We start from the raw sequence: 19,584 nt of genomic DNA, 5'->3' as shown, positions 1-19,584 counted from the left end.
TTTCGGGAGCAGTAATTTTAATAATGCTTAAAGTGAAACAATAAAAGTGTAATATTCCTTTAAATTTTGTACCTGGGGGGTGTCTATAGTATGCCTGTAAAGGGGCGCATGACCCCCACAACCACCGGGCAATGGTTGTGGGGATGAGGCCCTTGTCCCCATCACCATGGGGACAAGGTGTTTTAGGGGGCTTGTGGCCTGGTATGGTTCAGGAGGGGGGGTGCTCTCTCATCCCCCCCTCTTTTCCTGCGGCCTTCCAGGTTGTGTGCTCGGATAAGGGTCTGGTAGGGATTTTTGGGGGGACCCCACGCCATTTTTTAAAAAAAATTTGCCGTGGGGTTCTCCTTAAAATCCATACCAGACCTGAAGGGTCTGGTATAGATTTTGAGAGGGACCCCACGCCCTTTTTAAAAAAAAATTTTGGCCGGGGTTCCCAATAATCCATACCAGACCTGTAGGGCCTGGTATGGAATTTAGGGGGACCCCCCCACGTCATTTTTTTTTAAATTTTGGTTCGGGGTTCCCCTGTGGGGAATTTCCATGCCGTTTTTATCAATGAACTTGTATGTGTATTGTCGGACCGGCAATTCATTAATAGCCGCGAGTAGTTTTAAATGACTTTTTATCCTTTGAAATGTAATTTTGCTGCCAGACTGTTTTTATCAATGAACTTTTATTGTTTCACTTTAAGCATTATTAAAATCACTGCTCCCGAAAAAACGTCCGTTTTTAAAACTTTTTTGCATCGATCCATGTGCCCTGGAAAATTAGCACTTTTGATTTCTCCCATAGACTTTTAAAGGGTGTTCCGCGGCTTTCGAATTTACCGCGAACACCCCTAATTGTTCGCTGTTCGGCGAACTGGCGAACAGCCGATGTTCGAGTCGAACATGAGTTCGAGTCGAACATGAGTTCGACTCGAACTCGAAGCTCATCCCTACAGATGACCCAACGCACACGACCAATCCTATGGCCTTCATAGCCGAATAACAGCTATACAAGGGACCGGGAGGGAATGGCTGTGACATGATTGACCAAATATGGCAAGCTATATTTGGTAAATATCATTGCCCTAAATGTGGCCAGTGGACATATTTGGACAGTGATATCACTACTATCCCTTTGCTTAAAGTGGTTGTAAACCCTGTTACACAACTTTTACCTACAGGTAAGCCTATAATAAGGCTTACCTGTAAGTACTGTGAATATCTCCTAAACATGTACAGTTTAGGAGATATCCACTGTATCCACATGTGCCGACGTCATCAGCACATGCGCACTGAAGAAACTGCTCGCTTGTACCATTTCTTCAGCAGCTGTGCCATGACCGGCGGCTCCCATGCATGACGTCATGCCGTGACATCATTGGGGCTCCGGCCAATCACAGCGCCGGTGCCTGCGTACCCGGAAATAACTCCAGGAGACATGTCACGGATCACAGCAGTGTGCAGGGACCGCCGCAGCTTCGATCTAAGGTATGTATTTCATTATGAGCTAGTATGCGTTGCATACTTCCTCATTATGCCTTTGTCTTGCAGGTTTGTTTTTTTTCAGAGTTTACAACCACTTTAAGTAGCAGGGATTGCACTATAAATACTGCCTATATATATGATTTCTGGCTCCCGCTGAAAAGGGGACTAAACCATTGGCTCATCCCTATTCTTTGCATCTATTCTTTTCTAATTTGTTAAAGGCTATGTACTGTAAACCCTTACAGTTAGGCTCAAGGTTCAGACCAAACTTTGACATGCTTTTCATTTAGCTGGAGCCAACCATCATACAGTATATAGTATGGGTAGTTCTACCACTACTATATATGACCACTTACTTCCTGTCAGTGGTTGCCAAGGAAGCAGTGAGTGCAGGCATCCAATCTGCCCTTGGCAACCAGTGATGTTACTATTTCCCCATAAATTTACTGGCCTGGAGTCCCCAGATATATACAGTATATATACAAAGGAGCAGGCATGACATCACTGATCAGTTATGGTCACATGGCCATATTTGGGCAATGACATTCAACAAATATAGCCATGACCATATTTGGTCAATAATGCCTTCCCGGAGACCCTGCCACTTTGTTTGCTTTTAGCAGCGATGCTCTAGGAATTGTCATTTGCTGTCAGCGACAGGATCAGACAGTATCATTGTCCAGCATCGGTAAGTTGGCAGGATCTTTTTCTTTTGGTGGGCATTTGGTGTCGTTCATCTTGATTGTTGTGGATCTGAATCACTGAACAACATGATGGCTGTACATTGTGTTTTTTTGTGATTAAGAAGCAATGGTGACAAAGTATGCAGCTACTTTTATTTATTTTTCCCAGCAGGGTTAAATATCACGTTAACTGGAAATGCCTGAACACAATAATTTGGAGGGACAATCACTATTGGTCATATAGGTAGGTGAATGCATTTAACTACTGAAATGGCAATGTCACATATAAAGCATATACAGGCAGAGACACAGGCTGAAAATATGGCACTTCTCAGGCAAAACTTTATAATACTAGGCCTACAGTTTGCTGGATGCACAAGGGATTTCCTAGAGAGATGATACTGGAATTGCTATGTTGCTCTGTGTCCCCATTAGATCATGGTGTATATTAGGCTGATGGTGGGAGGTGGATTCCAGGTAGCTGGCTGAAAGTGTTTCCCTATAAGAAAAACCTCAGCTGTCCCTTCTCACCTGGTTCCTTTCCCTGGTGCTAAATATGTTCTCTCCTTGACAAGCGGGGTTCTGGTCCTTTCCTTTTGCCACACTGTGGGCACACATAAATGGTGCAGAGTGGTGCTATTTAAGCACTTCTGTGTCTAAGATGGTTCCCAAATCTTAAAGCATTTTGGCATCCAATATGAGATGCCTAAGAAGTAAAATTTTTTAGTTTTTTTATTTATGTTCTAATAAATTAGATTAAATTCATTAATATTACCCTTTCATTCTCCTTGGTGACTTCCGGTTGTTCATTATTCAGTCTTCTAAATAACTCCAATTTCTCCTCTATCCGTTGAAGAGCCGTTCTTAGGTTGGCCATCTCTTCAGTTGGGGTCTGATTCTCCTCCTGTTGTTCCAGTTGTTGAAGTCTTTCTTTCATTTCCTCTGTTTGTTTTCTTGTGCTTCCAACTGACAAACACAGCAGACAAGTGAAAAAAATATATATAATTGTCTACCTTTTGGCCTTGTTATAAGTACATTCTCCTCTGTCCGTTATAGGTACATCATTTAGGATAATTAGGCCATGTTCATCTGGGCTTTAGATTGGTTCTCCAAACAGCTTTTTGAAGCCTTAAACCCTTCTGATGTGAGAGCAATGTTTGCGTTTTTTTGAACACAAAAAAAAATTAAGCCTAAAGATTACTTAAAACCTGCAAAAAATGATGCACTGTATTTTTAAGCAGAGAACCTTGAGAAAAAAAATCTTGGTAGTTTCAACTTTTTATATCTCATGATATTAGTGCAATGGTTTATCCATGCAAAATTGTAGTAAAAAATGTACTAAAGTTAATTTTAGGCACACATGCCAAGAAATAAAATTGCATACACCTGTGAAATGGCAACAAACTTCATACCCTAAGTTTTCCATAGGCTTTAAAAGTTATTACAGGACATTAGTTTAGCGCTAACCATAAGTAATGGGCATAAAACTATTGCTCTCACAACATGTGCTGCAATATGTAACATGTGTAGCACAATCAATGTTTTCATTTATAGGTGTACCTATAATGTGTGTTTATGTTCATATGTGCACGTAGGTGTGGGGCGCAACATTTTTTGAGGGGGTTAAAGTGCCTAGGGTAATGTATTTTACTTATACTTTTTTTCTTACACTAAACCTTATTTTTCATCACATACAGTAGGGGTTCAAAAGTCCCCTATGAGATACTATTTTGATGTGACAGGTTCTATTTATTGAGACATCAGGGGTCTTTTAGATAACTTTTAAACAAGGGGTCCTTTAACACCCACGTATCTATTAGCCCAGAAAATGGGCATTTTTAATTTGGCCAAATTGGCTTCTATTCCTCCCATTCAGTGGGTTTAGGGTTCAGCATCTGAACTACTTTGAAATTCTGCAAACCTCTACCGAACCAAACCCATGGTAGTTTGGCCCTTTACTAATAAGGGGGCAGATTAGAAGGCCAGATATATGGTCACCCTCTTTTTACATACAGGGCTTTCAGATTTTAGAACCTAAAAGAAAAAAAATCTAAAGTATGGTCTCAATGACCCCATTCCATAATTGAGTACTAGACATTCAAAAATTTCATAGACCATGAACTGTAGTACATAATATGCACCAAGAGTGGTAAAACATCACAATTTTAATGCATATGGCAGAATGTGCCAGGACATTGGAAAGAGTTATATTGAGTAAAGGATTCAGCTGAACTGAGTAAACTGAGTAAACATACACTGTTTGAATTGCATCCGGTTCCTTATGAACTGGCCAAAATTTGCTCAGTGGGTGGCCCTGTTGGCCTTCTTCCTCCTGACATCCCTCACCTGAAGAATCAAAGCCAGGTAGAAAATTGTTGGCCAATTAGAGTTCAGTTGCTGTTTGGGTATTCTGCTGGCTCCCAAAATACAATCCATCTGTACTGTATAGTGTGGATGGAGGAATTAGTTAGATCCAGCCATTGGGCTGAACAAAAAATAATCTATAAGTGTAAGGGCACCTTAGGTTGTCACTAGGGCATTAAATGTCTGTGGAAAAAACCTTGCTAATGTGATTTAATTGAAAACAAGAGATATGGAAAAAAAAAAGTATTTTTGCTCTGCGTGTAGGAAGGTTTTCATATTCTGAACTTATACTATTCATATACTGACCTAGGTCTGGTTCAGTTTGGGTTGACTTTTCATTTCTAAATTCTTCTCCTGGTGAACAATAAAATTATTAGTGTACATTTAACTTTTAAAAGGGAAAAGAGGCTTACAATTATCAGTCTATGAGGCAAGTTGATACAAATGCAATGAATCTTTTGAAAATTCCCATATTCTTCACATACTTAAATAATTCCCAGCATAGGCATATTATACATAGTAGTTACACACTGATCCAGTGTGGACCAATGTAACTATGTATACGCCATACCTGGCCTATGCCCCCTGAAGCTGGAAATCACTGAAGCAGACACCACTGCTCCTATGATCTCCACTAGCTTTTGGGTACCACTATGAGCAACTGCTCTCCTGCATTATGAGCAAAGGAGGTTGGTTGCTTGGCAAGGGCACCATTCAGAGAATGCTTTACATTTTCTGAATGAATGCAAAGCAATGTTTGATTAGATGAGGTGTAGAGGTGGAGAGGCAGGCTGGTTATGTCAAGTTTTCCACCTCTGACCTCCAGTCAGAAAACACTTTGCAATCATTCAAAGCAGCCAACCTTCTGTGTTCACAATGCAGGAGAGCACTCTCTTGACATGTGACCCAGAAGCTAGTGGAGATAGTAGTGTAGTAGCAGAGTCTAGTTCAGTGATTTACAGCTTTCAAGGGCATTGGCCAGGTATGGGGTATACATAATTAAATTGGTCCAAGCTGGTCCATACTGATACCTGGACTTATTCTTTAAACCAGTCAAATTCTGACCTAGATCTGTCAGCGGTTAAATTGTCTCTTCCTGTCTGAATTCTTTTTTGTTGGAAAATATTGTTAACTATGTATTAAATAATGAGATCTCATTCCCAAAACACAAATTATGCTGATCATTGTAAGCACCCCTGCACAGTGGTGCCCTAGGCAAGACTAAAATTGAGCACCCCCCATCTAAATTTGTCCCATCCCAGTTGCTTTAAAATTGTACACGCCTGTGTAACAGAGATAAACACCGTAAATTTTACTATCCATAGGCAATGTTTTAAAAGCCTTTACAGGTTACCACTTTAGATTTACAGAGGAGGTCTGGTGCTAGAATTACTGTCCATAATCTGACGTTCAAGGTGGTACCTCACACGTGTGGGACGATCGCTGTTTGGATGCGTGTGGGGCTGACACGCACTTTTGCCTTTGCGTGCGAGCACAGGAGGACGGGGGCGCTTCCGTCTTTTTTTAAATTATTCATTTAACCACTAGAGATCCGCGCTATAGCCGAATGACGGCTACAGCGAGAACCTGCTTTGCCGGGACTACGTCCATTGACGTTGTTCCGTGCACGAGTGGCCTGCGCGCCCCCTGCAGGGCGCGTGCGGCGTGCTCTGTGATCAGCGAGTCTATGAGACTTGCCTGATTACAGATCTGATTAAGGGGTCGATCGCGACCCCTTACCACATGATCAGCTGTCAGCCAATGACGGCTCATCATGTGATGTCAACAGAGCTGGTAATCGGCTATTTTTTCTCCTCGCGCTGACAGCGTGAGGAGGAAAAAAAAGCCGATCACTGGTGGCCGTGAGGGGGACATCAGTCCCTATCACGGAGATCTGCCGCCAGATCACCAGTGCCCACCTGTTCCCCCTGCCAGTGCCACCTAGTAATAGGCAGCAGTGCCGCCTGCCAGTGCCCACAGTGCCACCCATCAGTGCCCACAATCAGTGCCTCAACAATGGTGCTGCACATCAGTGCCACCTATCAGTGCCCATCAGTGTCACCTACCAGTGCCCATAAGTGCCAATCAGTGCCGCCCATCACTGCCCATCAGTGCCGCCCATCAGTGCCCATCAGTGCCACCTATCAGTGGTACCTATCAGTGGTACCTATCAGTGCCACTCATCAGTGGCCATCAGTGCCGCCTTATCTGTCCCCATCAGTGCCGCCTTATTTGTGTCTATCAGTGCCGCATTAACTGTGCCTATCAGTGCTCATCAGTGCAGACTCATCAGCGCATATCAATGAAGGAGAAAAATTACCTGTTTGCAAAATTTTATAACAAACTATGAACAATGATTTTTTTTTTTTTTCAAAATTTTCCATCTTTTTTTGTTTGTTTAGCAAAAAATAAAAATCCCAGCTGTGATTAAAAACCACCAAAAGAAAGCTCTATTTGTGGGAAAAAAAGGATAAAAAATGTAATTTGGGTATCAAGTGTTGTATGACCGCGCAATTGTCATTCAAAGTGCATCAGCGCTGAAAGCTGAAAATTGGTCTGGGCAGGAGGGGGGTTTAAGTGCCCAGTAAGCAAGTGGTTAAAAAAAGTGGTTAAAAAAAAAAGTAGCACTTTTATTGCTGTCATAAGGAATGTAAACGTCTTTGGGACAGCAATAGGCAGTGACACAGTGACAGGTACTCTTTATGGAGAGATCTGGGGTCTGAGGAGCATTCAAAATACCAAGATCTGTGTTTTTCAATGCTTTAGATTTGTAAAAATTGATGCTGATGGTTTCTGAGTAAACCGGAAGTGATGTCATGACAGCGCTTCTGGGTTTACTGTTATGAACAGCCCATCAAAGCCATTCCCGGCTTTGCTTGGCTGTCTGGCCAGCTGGGGGACGCACCGGCTGGTCACTTGGGTCTCCCAATGGGACAGGAGAGCCAGAGAGAGTAACGGGAAGCAGCTGGAGGGGGAGATGTCCCCTCTTGCTGCTTGTAATAACAATCAAATGACTAGTAAGCCACTCCGATTGCAATTACAAGAGAGCCGACCGCCGACTCTTAAAAATAATACTGGGGTGATGCTTGCAGCTGCACAAGCGCTGCCCCCCTGAAAAATGCCACCCAAAGACAAAGGCCTTGTTCGCCTCACGGTAGATACACCTCTGCCCCTGTCAGTGCTAAAATTGTTTGTTCCAACCCTTTAACTACCACTTTTGTTCGACAGCCTGGCTGGTTAAAGGAAGTTAAAAAATAACACTTAAACCTCGTACACACGATCGGATTGTTGGCCAACAAATCTGTGGAATTTTGTCCGAAGGGTGTTGGCTCAAACTTGTCTTGTATACACACGGTCACACAAATGTTGGCCAACAATTACAAACGTAGTGATGTACTAGACGTACTACATGGGTTTTCAGCTCTTTAGCGCCACCCTTTGGGCTCCTTCTGCTAATTTTGTGTTAGTAGACGTTTGGCGAGTGTTGATTCGCGCTTTTCTTTTCGCGTTTTTCATTTTGTGCTTTTCCATTCGTTTCTGAACCAGACATGTTGCAGAATCGGAGGAGATAACGTGTTATTTATTATTGGCCTTGGAGTTATTGCTTTGACCTTATTTTTTTGGTTGAATAATAATGATTTGATTTGGTATATTTTCTATATTTTTGGATGCATAGAATGCAGTTTTTGGTCAAGTTCTATTGGCAGATAGCATATTTAATTTTTTTTTTTAATGCACAATAAAAAATTGTGGATAATAATACTTGGCTGTGTGTTTTATTTAAAATGACAGTTTGGGAGGAGGCAGTTACATTTTCAAAAATACAACGTAAAATTAACAAGGGACACCAACATAGTTGTATCTTTGATCTGAACTGCGGGATAATGGTGTTTAAAAAAAAAAAAAAAACATAATAATATTATACTTGATATCACTAGAAAAAAAAAGTCTTTGAAAATTAGTTTGCAATAACTCCCTCAGTATCACCAGCAAAGCAGCTTCATTATTATCCCATTAAAGAAGAGAATTGTGCGCTGCATTTGGGGATTTCATAATTTGCCGCATCACAAATCTTAATTCTCCATTACAAACGCGAGTTTACAAGATCGACCACTTCCGGCTCATCCTTGCTTCTGAGCATGCGTGTTTGTACTTTGGACTTTTGTCCGACAGACTTGTGTACACGCGCTTGGAAAAACCCGACAACAGACATTTGTTGGCGGAAAATTTGAAGACATGCTAGCCAACATTTGTTGGCAGAAAGTCTGACAACAATTGTCTGATGGAGCGTACACACAGTCGGATTTTCCGCCAACAGCCTGACATCGAACATTTCCCGTCGGAAAATCTGATCGTGTGTACGGGGCTATACTTCTACGAATTGGTAAACTGCAATATAATACATTTTTGTTTTGGGGTTTATTACCACTCAGTGACAAGTACACAATGCATATTTTTTAACCCTTTCAGTCTCCTAGTCTGTGGCTTATGTTTTAATCCTCCAGTCACCAGTATCCAGAACCGAGGCGTTAACCCATCTGGGGACAGTCTCCAACAAATATATTAACCCCTCAGCACCCAGTCTTGACTATATATATGTGTTAACTCCTCAGTGGCCAGTTGTCATTACATGTGAAATAAACCCTCAGTGCCCTATCCCCAGGACATGTGGGTTAGCCATCCCAGCATCCGATCTCCAGCACATGTTTGATAATCCTTACATTTATTCCATATATCATGCCAAATATCAGTCTCCTTCTCACTGACTCTAGTCCAATAGTTACTGTATCTCAGCTCCACTACCTCATTTCCTGCTTAAACACTCCTCAGCAACAAAGCTCCACATCATTTCCCACTTCATCACCTCCACTTTTCCTGGACTCCATGACACAGGATAGCGATTTCCACTATCCTCCACACTCCAGTCATACCCTCCACTCCCATCTCATCTGCACGTACTGCGCCTCATCATACCCTTCACACTAATGCCCCGTACACACGGTCGGATTTTCCGATGGAAAATGTCCGATTAGAGCGTGTTGTCGAAAATTCCGACCGTGTGTGGGCTCCATCGGACATTTTCCATCGGATTTTCCGACACACAAAGTTGGAGAGCAGGAGATAAAATTTTCCGACAACAAAATCTGTTGTCGGATATTCCGATCGTGTGTACACAAATCTGACGGACAAAGTGCCACGCATGCTCAGAATAAATAAAGAGATGAAAGCTATTGGCCACTGCCCCGTTTATAGTCCCGACGTACGTGTTTTACGTCACCGTGTTTAGAACGATCGGATTTTCCGACAACTTTGTGCGACCATGTGTAGACAAAACAAGTTTGAGCCAACATCCGTCGGAAAAAATCCTAGGATTTTGTTGTCGGAATGTCCGAACAAAGTCCGACCGTGTGTACGCCCTATAATACCGCACACACAGTCGGATTTTCCGACGGAAAATGTTCGATGGAAGCTTGTTGTCGGAAATTCCAACCGTGTGAAGGCTCCATCGGACATTTTCCATCGGAATTTCCGACACACAAAATTTGAGATCTGGATTTCAAATTTTCCGACAACAAAATCCATTCTCGTAAATTCCGATTGTGTGTACACAATTCTGACACACAAAGTTCCACGCATGCTCAGAATCAAGTACGAGACGGAAGCGCTCGGTCTGGTAAAACTAGCATTCGTAATGGAGATAGCAAATTCATCGCGCTGCAATTCTTAAATCTTTTAATGCAGCAAATTCTCTTCTTCTTTATAATGCTAGATTAATGAAGTTGTTTTGCTGCTGATATTCACACAGAGTTCAGAAAAAATTATTTCTTGTAATCTCCTCAATATTATTTTTTTTTTGGTTTTCATCAGATCTCCATAATAATGCATTTTATCTTTCTTTATAGTGTTTATTTTTTTTATCAATATCTCCCGTTTTTTTTTTTTCTAGTGCTCTGCATAATATTGTTTTTAGTTTTGTGTTTCAAGGTACCACAACACCATAATTACCTTGTATTTTTTTAACCTCAAGGAGGTTGTTTGGTGTTGGTGTCTCTTGTTAATTTGACATTGTATTTTTGAAACGTACCTGTCTACTTACAAACAAACTGTCCTTTTTGAAGTAAAACACATAGGCAAGTATTTGTGAAAATAAAATAGCCATTTATTCTGGGTCATAACAAAATAAAGAGGAAGGCAACGCTGGAGAAACTGGTGATATTGGCAAAGCCTTTGTACCCCAGGGTACACATCAACTATTTTACACCCAAAATTGGTAGCCTGAGGAGCCCATATAATAGTGAGTACAATCCTGTCCAGGACTACAAAAGATCAGGAACAGCAGCAGATGACATATCTGTCCCCAGGCTGCGGTCATACAACACCCTGCTTCTTTTGTTAGATCAGACTGAACCCAGGCCATCACTTTGTCTTACTTCCATTCTTCCTTACACGCTTGCTTCCAAGCTGTGGCTGTGGTGTTGGAGGTGTGGCAGGTGGTGGAGGAGGAGACGGAGGAGGATGGTCCAACTCACACAGGTGTGTTTTAGTTGTGAGTTGGCCCCTCAACTCCTTATTTAGGGTTGTATACATTATTTCCTTACACAAGAGGCGTTGGCCCTGCTCCATTTCCTGAATTTTGCTGGTAGTCATGCAGCCAAAGGACTCTTGAGGAGTGGGGGTGGCTCTGAGCTGAGACACATATAGGTGATTTTATATATATATATATATATATATATATATAAATTAAATAATATTCATATCCATTTCACTCTTGTTTTGAGTGGTTTTGGGTTTCAGATAGGTCGGTGACTCTGTTGTCATTCTGATGATTGGCTCACTTCCGGGTGATTCTTTTGTTATTCTGATGATTGGTTTGCTTCCGGGTAACTCACCATTTCCAGTTTTCATCAATGGAGACCAGAACGAGGCTTGGACCATCCTTGTTTGGTATCACCACCATTTTCTTGGGGATGTCCAATAGAGGACTTTGCTTGCTGCCTCGGGCGCCATTTTGTCGGCGTCCTATGGTGCAAGCGCTCGGTTCCGTTCTCTTGCTGCATTATTTTTTATATAGTAATCATAACAGCAAGTTTCATTACTATATAACGACACTTGGCTTACTTAATTTTCATTTTACTCAATTTATGCTTTCGGACGTTCTCTGCTTATTTAGCATAGCAGAGAACAGTCCAGTGTATAGTTCCGGTTACACCCATACTGAGGCTTGAGTTACACATCAGAGTGAGGCTTGACTTGCAAGCCATAAGCGCCATCTTTACAAACCGGAAGTTTGTTTTTTGGCGGTCATGGAGCTGGCCCTCATTTGGGGTGATCATTTATCCTATAAATACGCAGTGGCTGCAGTGGACCAGCACCCAAGAGGATGTCTTATTAGGACAAAACGTCGGGACGGGCTCTGCTGATGCCTCTGCATTACTTTTCCGTTTTTTCCGTTTTATCCATATGCTTTTAATGTCTTCTCAAATGTGAGTGACCATTTTATAATTTTCAATAAATGTTTTATATTTAAAACGGAATCACACTATGTGGCCCAATTTTTACTCCTTTTGCCATATGTTATATTGAGAGGAACCGCTCATGAATTTCAGTCACTATACCTATGGTGGATACCCATTGATGTCACTATTGTAACGGATCCCTACCAGATTTATATTTGGTTTATATTGGAAGTCGTGGTTGCTGTACCTCTCCTTGGGTGTGTTACACTAAAAGCTCAGTTGACCCATCAGGCGTACGCCTAGTTGGGTTCAACCTGTCTGGTAAGCCTCTTTCCTTACGGTGGTGGATTATCTACAACCAGTTCACAGAGATTCACAGTCACGTTATTTATTGCCATATTATATGGACTATATGCACTTTATATGCACTAACACTGTTGGTTTATGTAACTTTATCACCATTGCTGTGTATTTTGTTCTGTATATATGATTTGCACATTGATATACTATAATAACTTTTGATTGGAAATATTTCATTGTATATTCCACCTTCATTAGCGCTGCACTATATTACTTTATTCGTTCACTTATTTACAGACTATCTGATGTGCTGACAGCTACCACTATTTGTATAAGACAGCACGTTTTTTTTCACATTTTTTCCATACATTGTTTTCCTTTCATAACTGCAGCAGTCTATTGCTCTATACGAAAAAAGCTATACCGGCCTATGGATGTTTTTGAGCATAGAGCTACACGGACGATTAATACCGATGGGGTTTTCACGGTCATTGATAGTGACAGTGAAATAGGTGGTCTTTTTTTGAGACTTAAGAATATCATGCCATCAGAGCTACACCTTCAGTGGGATGTAATCTTTTTAGAACAATACATCTCTGAATTCATGGTACCCAGGAGTATTTTGTTGTGTATATATGATTTGCACATTGATATACTATGTTAACTTTTGATTGGAAATATTTCATTGTATATTACACCTTCATTAGCGCTGCACTATATTACTTTATTAGTGGCTCTGAGGGCCACCTTAGCCTCCCGAATCAGACCAAGTGCTGCCTCCTGCACATTACTGACCATCCTGGGCCTTTTGGTTGGAAGGCAGAGGAGAGGGACCTGGGATTCTGTCAGGCTACTGGGCCAGGCCACCTCCTGGCTGCCACTTTCCACAGCCTCCTCCTGGCTGAGGCTTTCCTGTGTATGAAAAAAGAACATAGTTTTAGTTTTTTGGTCATCAATCACACACAATTTTCAGCTCATGACTGTTGCAAATTGAATGTTAACAAATAGAAAAGACTATCATTCTGATCCCAGCATTTTTACTTCTTGTCCCAAACATTTTTGGCCACTACTGTCTATTGATATGTAAAACACTTTATTAAATCAGCAATTAGTGATCAATAATAACATCTAGTTAACATAATTAATTTTACGACCAGAAATATGTTGAACAATGCTATACCTGACTCAAGCTGGGCTCCTCCACTTCTTCTTCCTGGCTGGAAGGCCCAGGTTGGATGTCGGAAGCCTCAGGTGGGATGGAAGGAAGCGTGGTAGGAAAAGTGGAGAGTGATTGCCTGACTTCAGTCTGGTCTGACAGAAATCGCAGTCTCTCATAGTACCACAGCCTGGGGACATAAATGGCATCTGCTGCAGCTCCTGATTTCATTGAATCCTGGACCTTATTGCGTTCCCTATTATAAGTGCTCCTCAGGCCACCAATTTTGGCTTTTAAATAGGGAATGGTTGCCGTGGAGACCACCGGCTTCACCAACTCCAGCAGTTTCTCCAGCGCTGCCTGCCTCTTTTGTTTATGATTATAATGCGGATCTTTCACCTGCCACAGACAGGGCAGCTCCCTGTACTTGTCTATGAATATGGGGAAGAAGTTGGGGTCATTGAAGCCATCCATTTTCTCTGCAAGACACAACACAAGACAAACCCTAACGTCAGGCTAAACTCTCCTAATCTTGTCCCAATATAGGCCTCAATCTAGAAGCAGTATAGACCACTGATGCCCCTAGTTCAAATTGTACCTTCGTTCTAACTATCGGCTGTTCCGATACTCCTTCCTCCGCTCACAGATCGTACGTACGACGCACGCGTGTTACACTTTATATATACTGCACATGCGTGAAACTCCACCCTCCCCTGATGTTCTTTCTAGTCTATTCCCTGCCCCTTATCTTTCGCCGCAGTGGGAGAGAACATGGCGGAGAAAGAGCAAGTGCATGCAGACAGCAGCAGCAACGACGAAAGCCCGGAGCCACGAACGTTCCAATCCCGGAGGAGATTTAAGGCCTCAAATATGTCCTTTGTAGAGATGGTGGAGATGGTGGACATCTTGAAGAGGGCTGACTATGATGGGAAGTATGGACCTTACCTAAACCCAAATGTGAGAAAGGCCAAGATGATGGCTAAAGCTGTGAAGAGTCTGAGCCGGAATTTTGGGGTACGACGATCCAAGGATCAATTGAGGAAATGATGGTCAGACCTGAAATTGAGGGAGCAGGATCAGTACAGAAAGATCAAGAGAGTTCTTCAAAAAAGTAAGTTGTTGTCAAGTAAGTTTTTGTTGTGTGTTCCTATTATTATTATTATTATTATTATTACTTGCATGCTGCTCCATGTGCTTTTCTTTACTGTTGTACAGTTTAAAATAGCAACTTTCAGGTTCGTGGGCACAGTAATCGTTCGTAGTAAACATCATTCATTCGCCCACTAATACGATGTTTGGGGCATATCCAGGATAACTACATTTGTTCATGCCTATTTGTATTAAAAGAAGTATTCCAGCTTTAGAAAGGGAAAAAAATGCCTTCAGTTTGGAACTCTGCCCAAAAAGACAATAAAGACAATTGTACAACACTTCCAAGCAATGTTTCAGATTCCTATTTCTGCCCTCAAATAGTATACCTTTTTTTATTCACATAGGGGAGAAAAGACTTGGGACATCTGAGGACACCAGGGACCCCCCACCTCTGAAAGAAAAGCAAATCCCCACACCACAACCAGAAGATGTGGAGGAAGGAAAGGTTTATAAAGTGGGTGAAATAGTGACCACAACAGGTGAGTGTCTGAGACCACAGCTTCAGGTAATAGATGTATGCCTGCATATTTTTAATACATCATGTGTTTTTGAATTTTAGGTGATGTAGATGTTGTGGAAGAAGAAACTCATTTCACAAGTGCAAGTGCACATGACCTCATCGGGGAGATCATGGTGTGCAATCGGATTTACAGAAGATCAAGGAAGACATCAATGATGTTGAAAAAAAGACTCAAAAACATTATTGATGTTTTAGGCAGAATCTAAAACACACCAAAATTCTTCAATTGTTGATATATATTTTTTTAACTTTTTGAAGTGTATTGAAAGCCAAATTTTGAAGATGCACACAGTTTGTCAACATGTGCTATCTGCCATCACGGGATATCAATGTATGCGTTTTGTGGGTGCAACCCCTTCCTCACAACTAAAGTAGCTGAGAGGAAGAGGTTGCACCCCCGAAACACGTCCATTGATCCCCAATGATGAGAGCTAGCACATATTGACATTAGGCATGGGATCAGGAGGGAAATCCCAATTTTGACTCTCATTTGTGTGCATCTTCAAAATTTGGCTTTCACAGGGGTGGCATCACCCCATCTGATGAAGGCAATATCAACACAGTTTGGACATACTAATGTCTGATATTGCCTTCAATTTATCAAAGTTGAACTTTGTAAGTTCCTGAGTTGTGTATTGTTTTATGGTTTTAAACATGCCTGTTTAACACAAAAAAGGCTATTTGTACTGTCAAACTGAAAAATGTTATTCCAAAAATATGTTGGTTTGTTCAAAAACCCTTTTCTAAAGCACATGTGAATGTGCACAGAGTAAAAAGTTTTAAAATCAACAATGTGTGGCGTCTTCTTTCAATGCTCAATAGCAGTTTTGGTACTAAGTTGGTGTTTACAATGCAATGGGGGTTATTTACTAAAGGCAAATCCACTTTGCACTACAAGTGCACTTTCAGTGCATATTCAAGTGCACTTTTTCAGTGCACTTGGAGTGCAAAGTGGATTTTCCTTTCGTAAATAACTCCCACAGTGCTTTATAATTTGCCACAATCGCGCCATTTTCTTGACTCCCAAAAATTAATTCATGGTGCTGAAAATGATGGTTCTTTTTATCATTAATGCATTACATACATTAACAACAAAAACAAGGGGTGTGTGTAGCAGACCCCCAACATAATAGTTCGTTGAAGAAGAGATTGTCACCTCATGTATCAAATAAGGTACGTTTGCACTATTGAAGAAAATGGCCAAAAAGAAAAGCTCATTGGAGAACCTAGGAGACAGCTAAAAGAAACACAATCATTAAATCAAAGGAAATAATATTTCAGTTTAACAAAAAAATGTATTTTTAAAATGTTCCTTAAACATTGTCTGGCATATGAATGGCCTCCCTACCCACAGAGTACTCTAGATACTTTTCGCGAACTTCGCGGGCGCTTTGGGGGTGCAAGCCAGGGCGGCCAGCTTCAAAAGCCGCATGTCCCAACTGAGGCCACATAGTTTGATGCATTTTTTCGTAAAAAGTTACGTAATATGCAGCATGCAAGAACGATGTGATTGATTTTATATTCCGCCATGTTTATTGCAGTGAGGAATAGGCAGAACTGGCTGGCCATTATCCCAAAAGCATTCTCCACCACTCTTCTGGCTCTGGCCAGCCGGTAGTTAAAAACCCTCTGGTCCGGGGTAAGGGTCCTCATCGGGAACGGCCGCATCAGGTGATCACTCAGCCCAAATGCTTCATCAGCGACAAAGACAAAAGGGAGTCCTTCCACGTTCTCTTCAGCAGGTGGCAATCCCAAGCCACCATTCTGGAGCCATCTGTAGAACTCCGTCTAGGCGATAACTTCACCATCTGGCCATTCTTCCCCATGTTCACATAGAGAAACTCATATGTCGCCAACACCACCACCAACATCACAACACTATTAAACCCCTTATAGTTTTAAGAGTATGACCCCGAGTTGGGGGGTGGGACTATGTGGACGTGTTTCCCATCAATTACCCCTCCGCAATTGGGAAAGTCCCACCGCTGGGAAAATTGGGAAGCCACAGTCTGCCATTCCTGTGGCGTTGAAGGAAACTGTGGAGTCAAACAAGAAAAATAAAAATTAGTAATTTTGCACATAACATTGCAAGCAGATTAGACACAAACATTCTTGGCCAATGTCAGTATAACATTTATTTTAAGGAGTATTTAAAGACAAAAATATAAGGTCCACTTATCAGATTCCTTACCCCCTCTGATGGCCCATTGTAAAATATTTGGGGGGGGTGTTTTGGACAGGTAATTCTCTCCACTTCATTGAGAGCTGAATGCATGAATAATGTGTGTTACTTTGGCCAGCCCCTCCTTACTTACACTATCGGCAGCCCACTGGACAGGTAAGAAGTGTCATAATACAAAAATATGAATACACACTGTCCAAATTGAGGCACTTTTTTACATTCTGGAATTACCTATCAAGATAATAGGAGAACAACATTTTAAACAGTACGAGTTGAAAGTATTCAGGCAGGCCCTTTCACTACATGCTTTGGTGAATTCATCCTTAAATATGAACACAAAAGAGGTAGGTAATATGTGTATGGGTTTGGCAAAGTCAGCAGATAGAGGATTGGTATCGGTTGACTTAGCGGTTGCGGGGAGGGAGGGTTCCAAATGATTTTGGGACCCCCAAAAAAAGCCTCTGGCACTCTGCATGAATTTAGGACACAAATAACATTTGGCCACATTTTAGGGGGTTTTTAGGGTAAAGCACTACAATGGAGCTGACAAAATACATTAGGTGACTAGGCTAGGTGTGTATGGGCCCAGGATAGCATGCTGGGGAGGTTAGTGAAGGCAAATATGCATGAAGGACAAAAAATAACTTTAAAAACTTCCAGCATGCATGATGACAAAGAGGTCATTCACAGCATATTACAATCATGGTAATTAGGGAATGATGAAATAAATACAATACATTAGCAAACATTAAAATACATATAATGTGATGTTAAAGGAGAAAACTTACCTTAATATAGTCCTTCTGCAGGACCTGAATGATGGAAGAACAGGTCTCTGGAATAATGATCCCCAGAACCTGTCGAGAACTTGATGTCCTGCAGACTTCTCCCTGTCACCAAGCACCGTAACGTGGTGACGAGCCTCTGTTCGGGAGTGATGGCTTGCCGAATGTAGGTGTCCTGCTTCATAATATAAGGGGACAGCAAAGCCAACGGGTCCGTCATCCGGAGATAATTCATGAAATCATCAGGATTATTCTCCTGGATCTCCCGCAACAAAGGCATGTGCGAGAATTGGTCATGCTGGAGTAACCAATTCTTCGTCCATGAACTCCTCCCTGCCCTGTTCATGGACTGGGCTTGGGTCAAAGTAATAAGAACCCCAACACCATGCCCCTGCATAGCACAAACTCTACGAGGAGTACGTAAACGCAATATGGCTTCAAAACGGTTGGCTGGTCAGAACGAACTAACAGAATGCACTGAAGAACAGCAAGGCCTGAGAAGAGTGAGCTGAAAAATCAGAAACATGCAGACAAGAACGCACTGCAAAATCAAATACGTACTATAATAATATGCACTGAAAAACAAATGCGAACTGACTACACGCACTGAAAACCAGATACGAACCAACAATCACAAACTGAAGAGCAGTAACGATGTGAAAAGCATGAGGCTGAAAAGCGCGAATCGTCTCTCACCAAACTTCTAGTAACACAAGATTAGCAGAAGGAGCCGCACTGGCTATTGAACTTCCCTTTTCTGGTGCCGTCGTATGTGTTGTACGTAACCACGTTCTTGACGTTCGGAATTTCCGACAAGATTTGTGTGACCGCGTGTATGCAAGACAAGTTTGAGCCAACATCCATCAGAAAAAATCCATGGATTTTGTTGTCGGAATGCCCGATCGTATGTACGCAGAATTACTGTGCATGCTGCTATACCTCCCATATTCCTCTCCTACACATATCCTCTACTATCATTTCCTGCACATTTCCCCCACACCATAACCCTCACACTCATTTCCTGCACATGCTGCTTGCTGTCATTCCTGTCTGTACTTCTCTTCTTCACATATTTCCCACTGTCATGCCCTCCAAACTCCTCACATTCCACTCCAGTACATACTGCCTGCTGCACTTCTGCTACCATCTACACTTCTGTCCTGTACATACTGCCTGCTGCGTTATCCTCTGCACACCTCTCCTGGACATAATGTCACACTACTCTCCTGTAGAAATTGCCCCCCCCATTATACCCACCCAACTTCTCCACCCTGGCACATATTGCACACCATAAAACACTCTGTACTCCCTCCCCCTTCACATTCTGGTCATGGCCATACCACCTGCACATAGCGTCAACTGCCATACCCTCCTCACACCTCTCCTAGACACCTACCCCATCATACATCCCACATTCCTCTCCTGCACATATTGCCCACCATTCTACTCTCCTCACTTCTTCCCTGCGCTCGCTATCCATCATCCTACTCAACCATGTACTACTCTCCTGCAC

At 42.0% G+C, this 19,584-nt stretch overlaps 1 protein-coding gene across 1 annotated transcript in view; it reads right to left on the bottom strand.

Annotated features, from left to right (window-relative positions):
• Nucleotides 1-19,218, bottom strand: part of LOC141147947 (up-regulator of cell proliferation-like) — a 34,150-nt gene extending 14,932 nt beyond the window's left edge. Inside the window, exons 1-2 of the mRNA XM_073635105.1 lie at nt 19,044-19,218; nt 2,931-3,121 (exon numbers count right to left, since the gene is read on the bottom strand). Coding sequence (XP_073491206.1) covers nt 2,931-3,121; nt 19,044-19,218 — 366 coding nt within the window. The remainder of the gene's footprint in view (nt 1-2,930; nt 3,122-19,043) is intronic.
• Nucleotides 19,219-19,584: the final 366 nt, after the last annotated feature.

This window comes from Aquarana catesbeiana, linkage group LG06 (assembly GCF_042186555.1).
Source record: "Aquarana catesbeiana isolate 2022-GZ linkage group LG06, ASM4218655v1, whole genome shotgun sequence".
Classification (NCBI taxonomy): Eukaryota; Metazoa; Chordata; class Amphibia; order Anura; family Ranidae; genus Aquarana; species Aquarana catesbeiana.
Note: the sequence above shows the minus strand (reverse complement) of the source record. Positions and strands in the feature narration are given on the sequence as shown.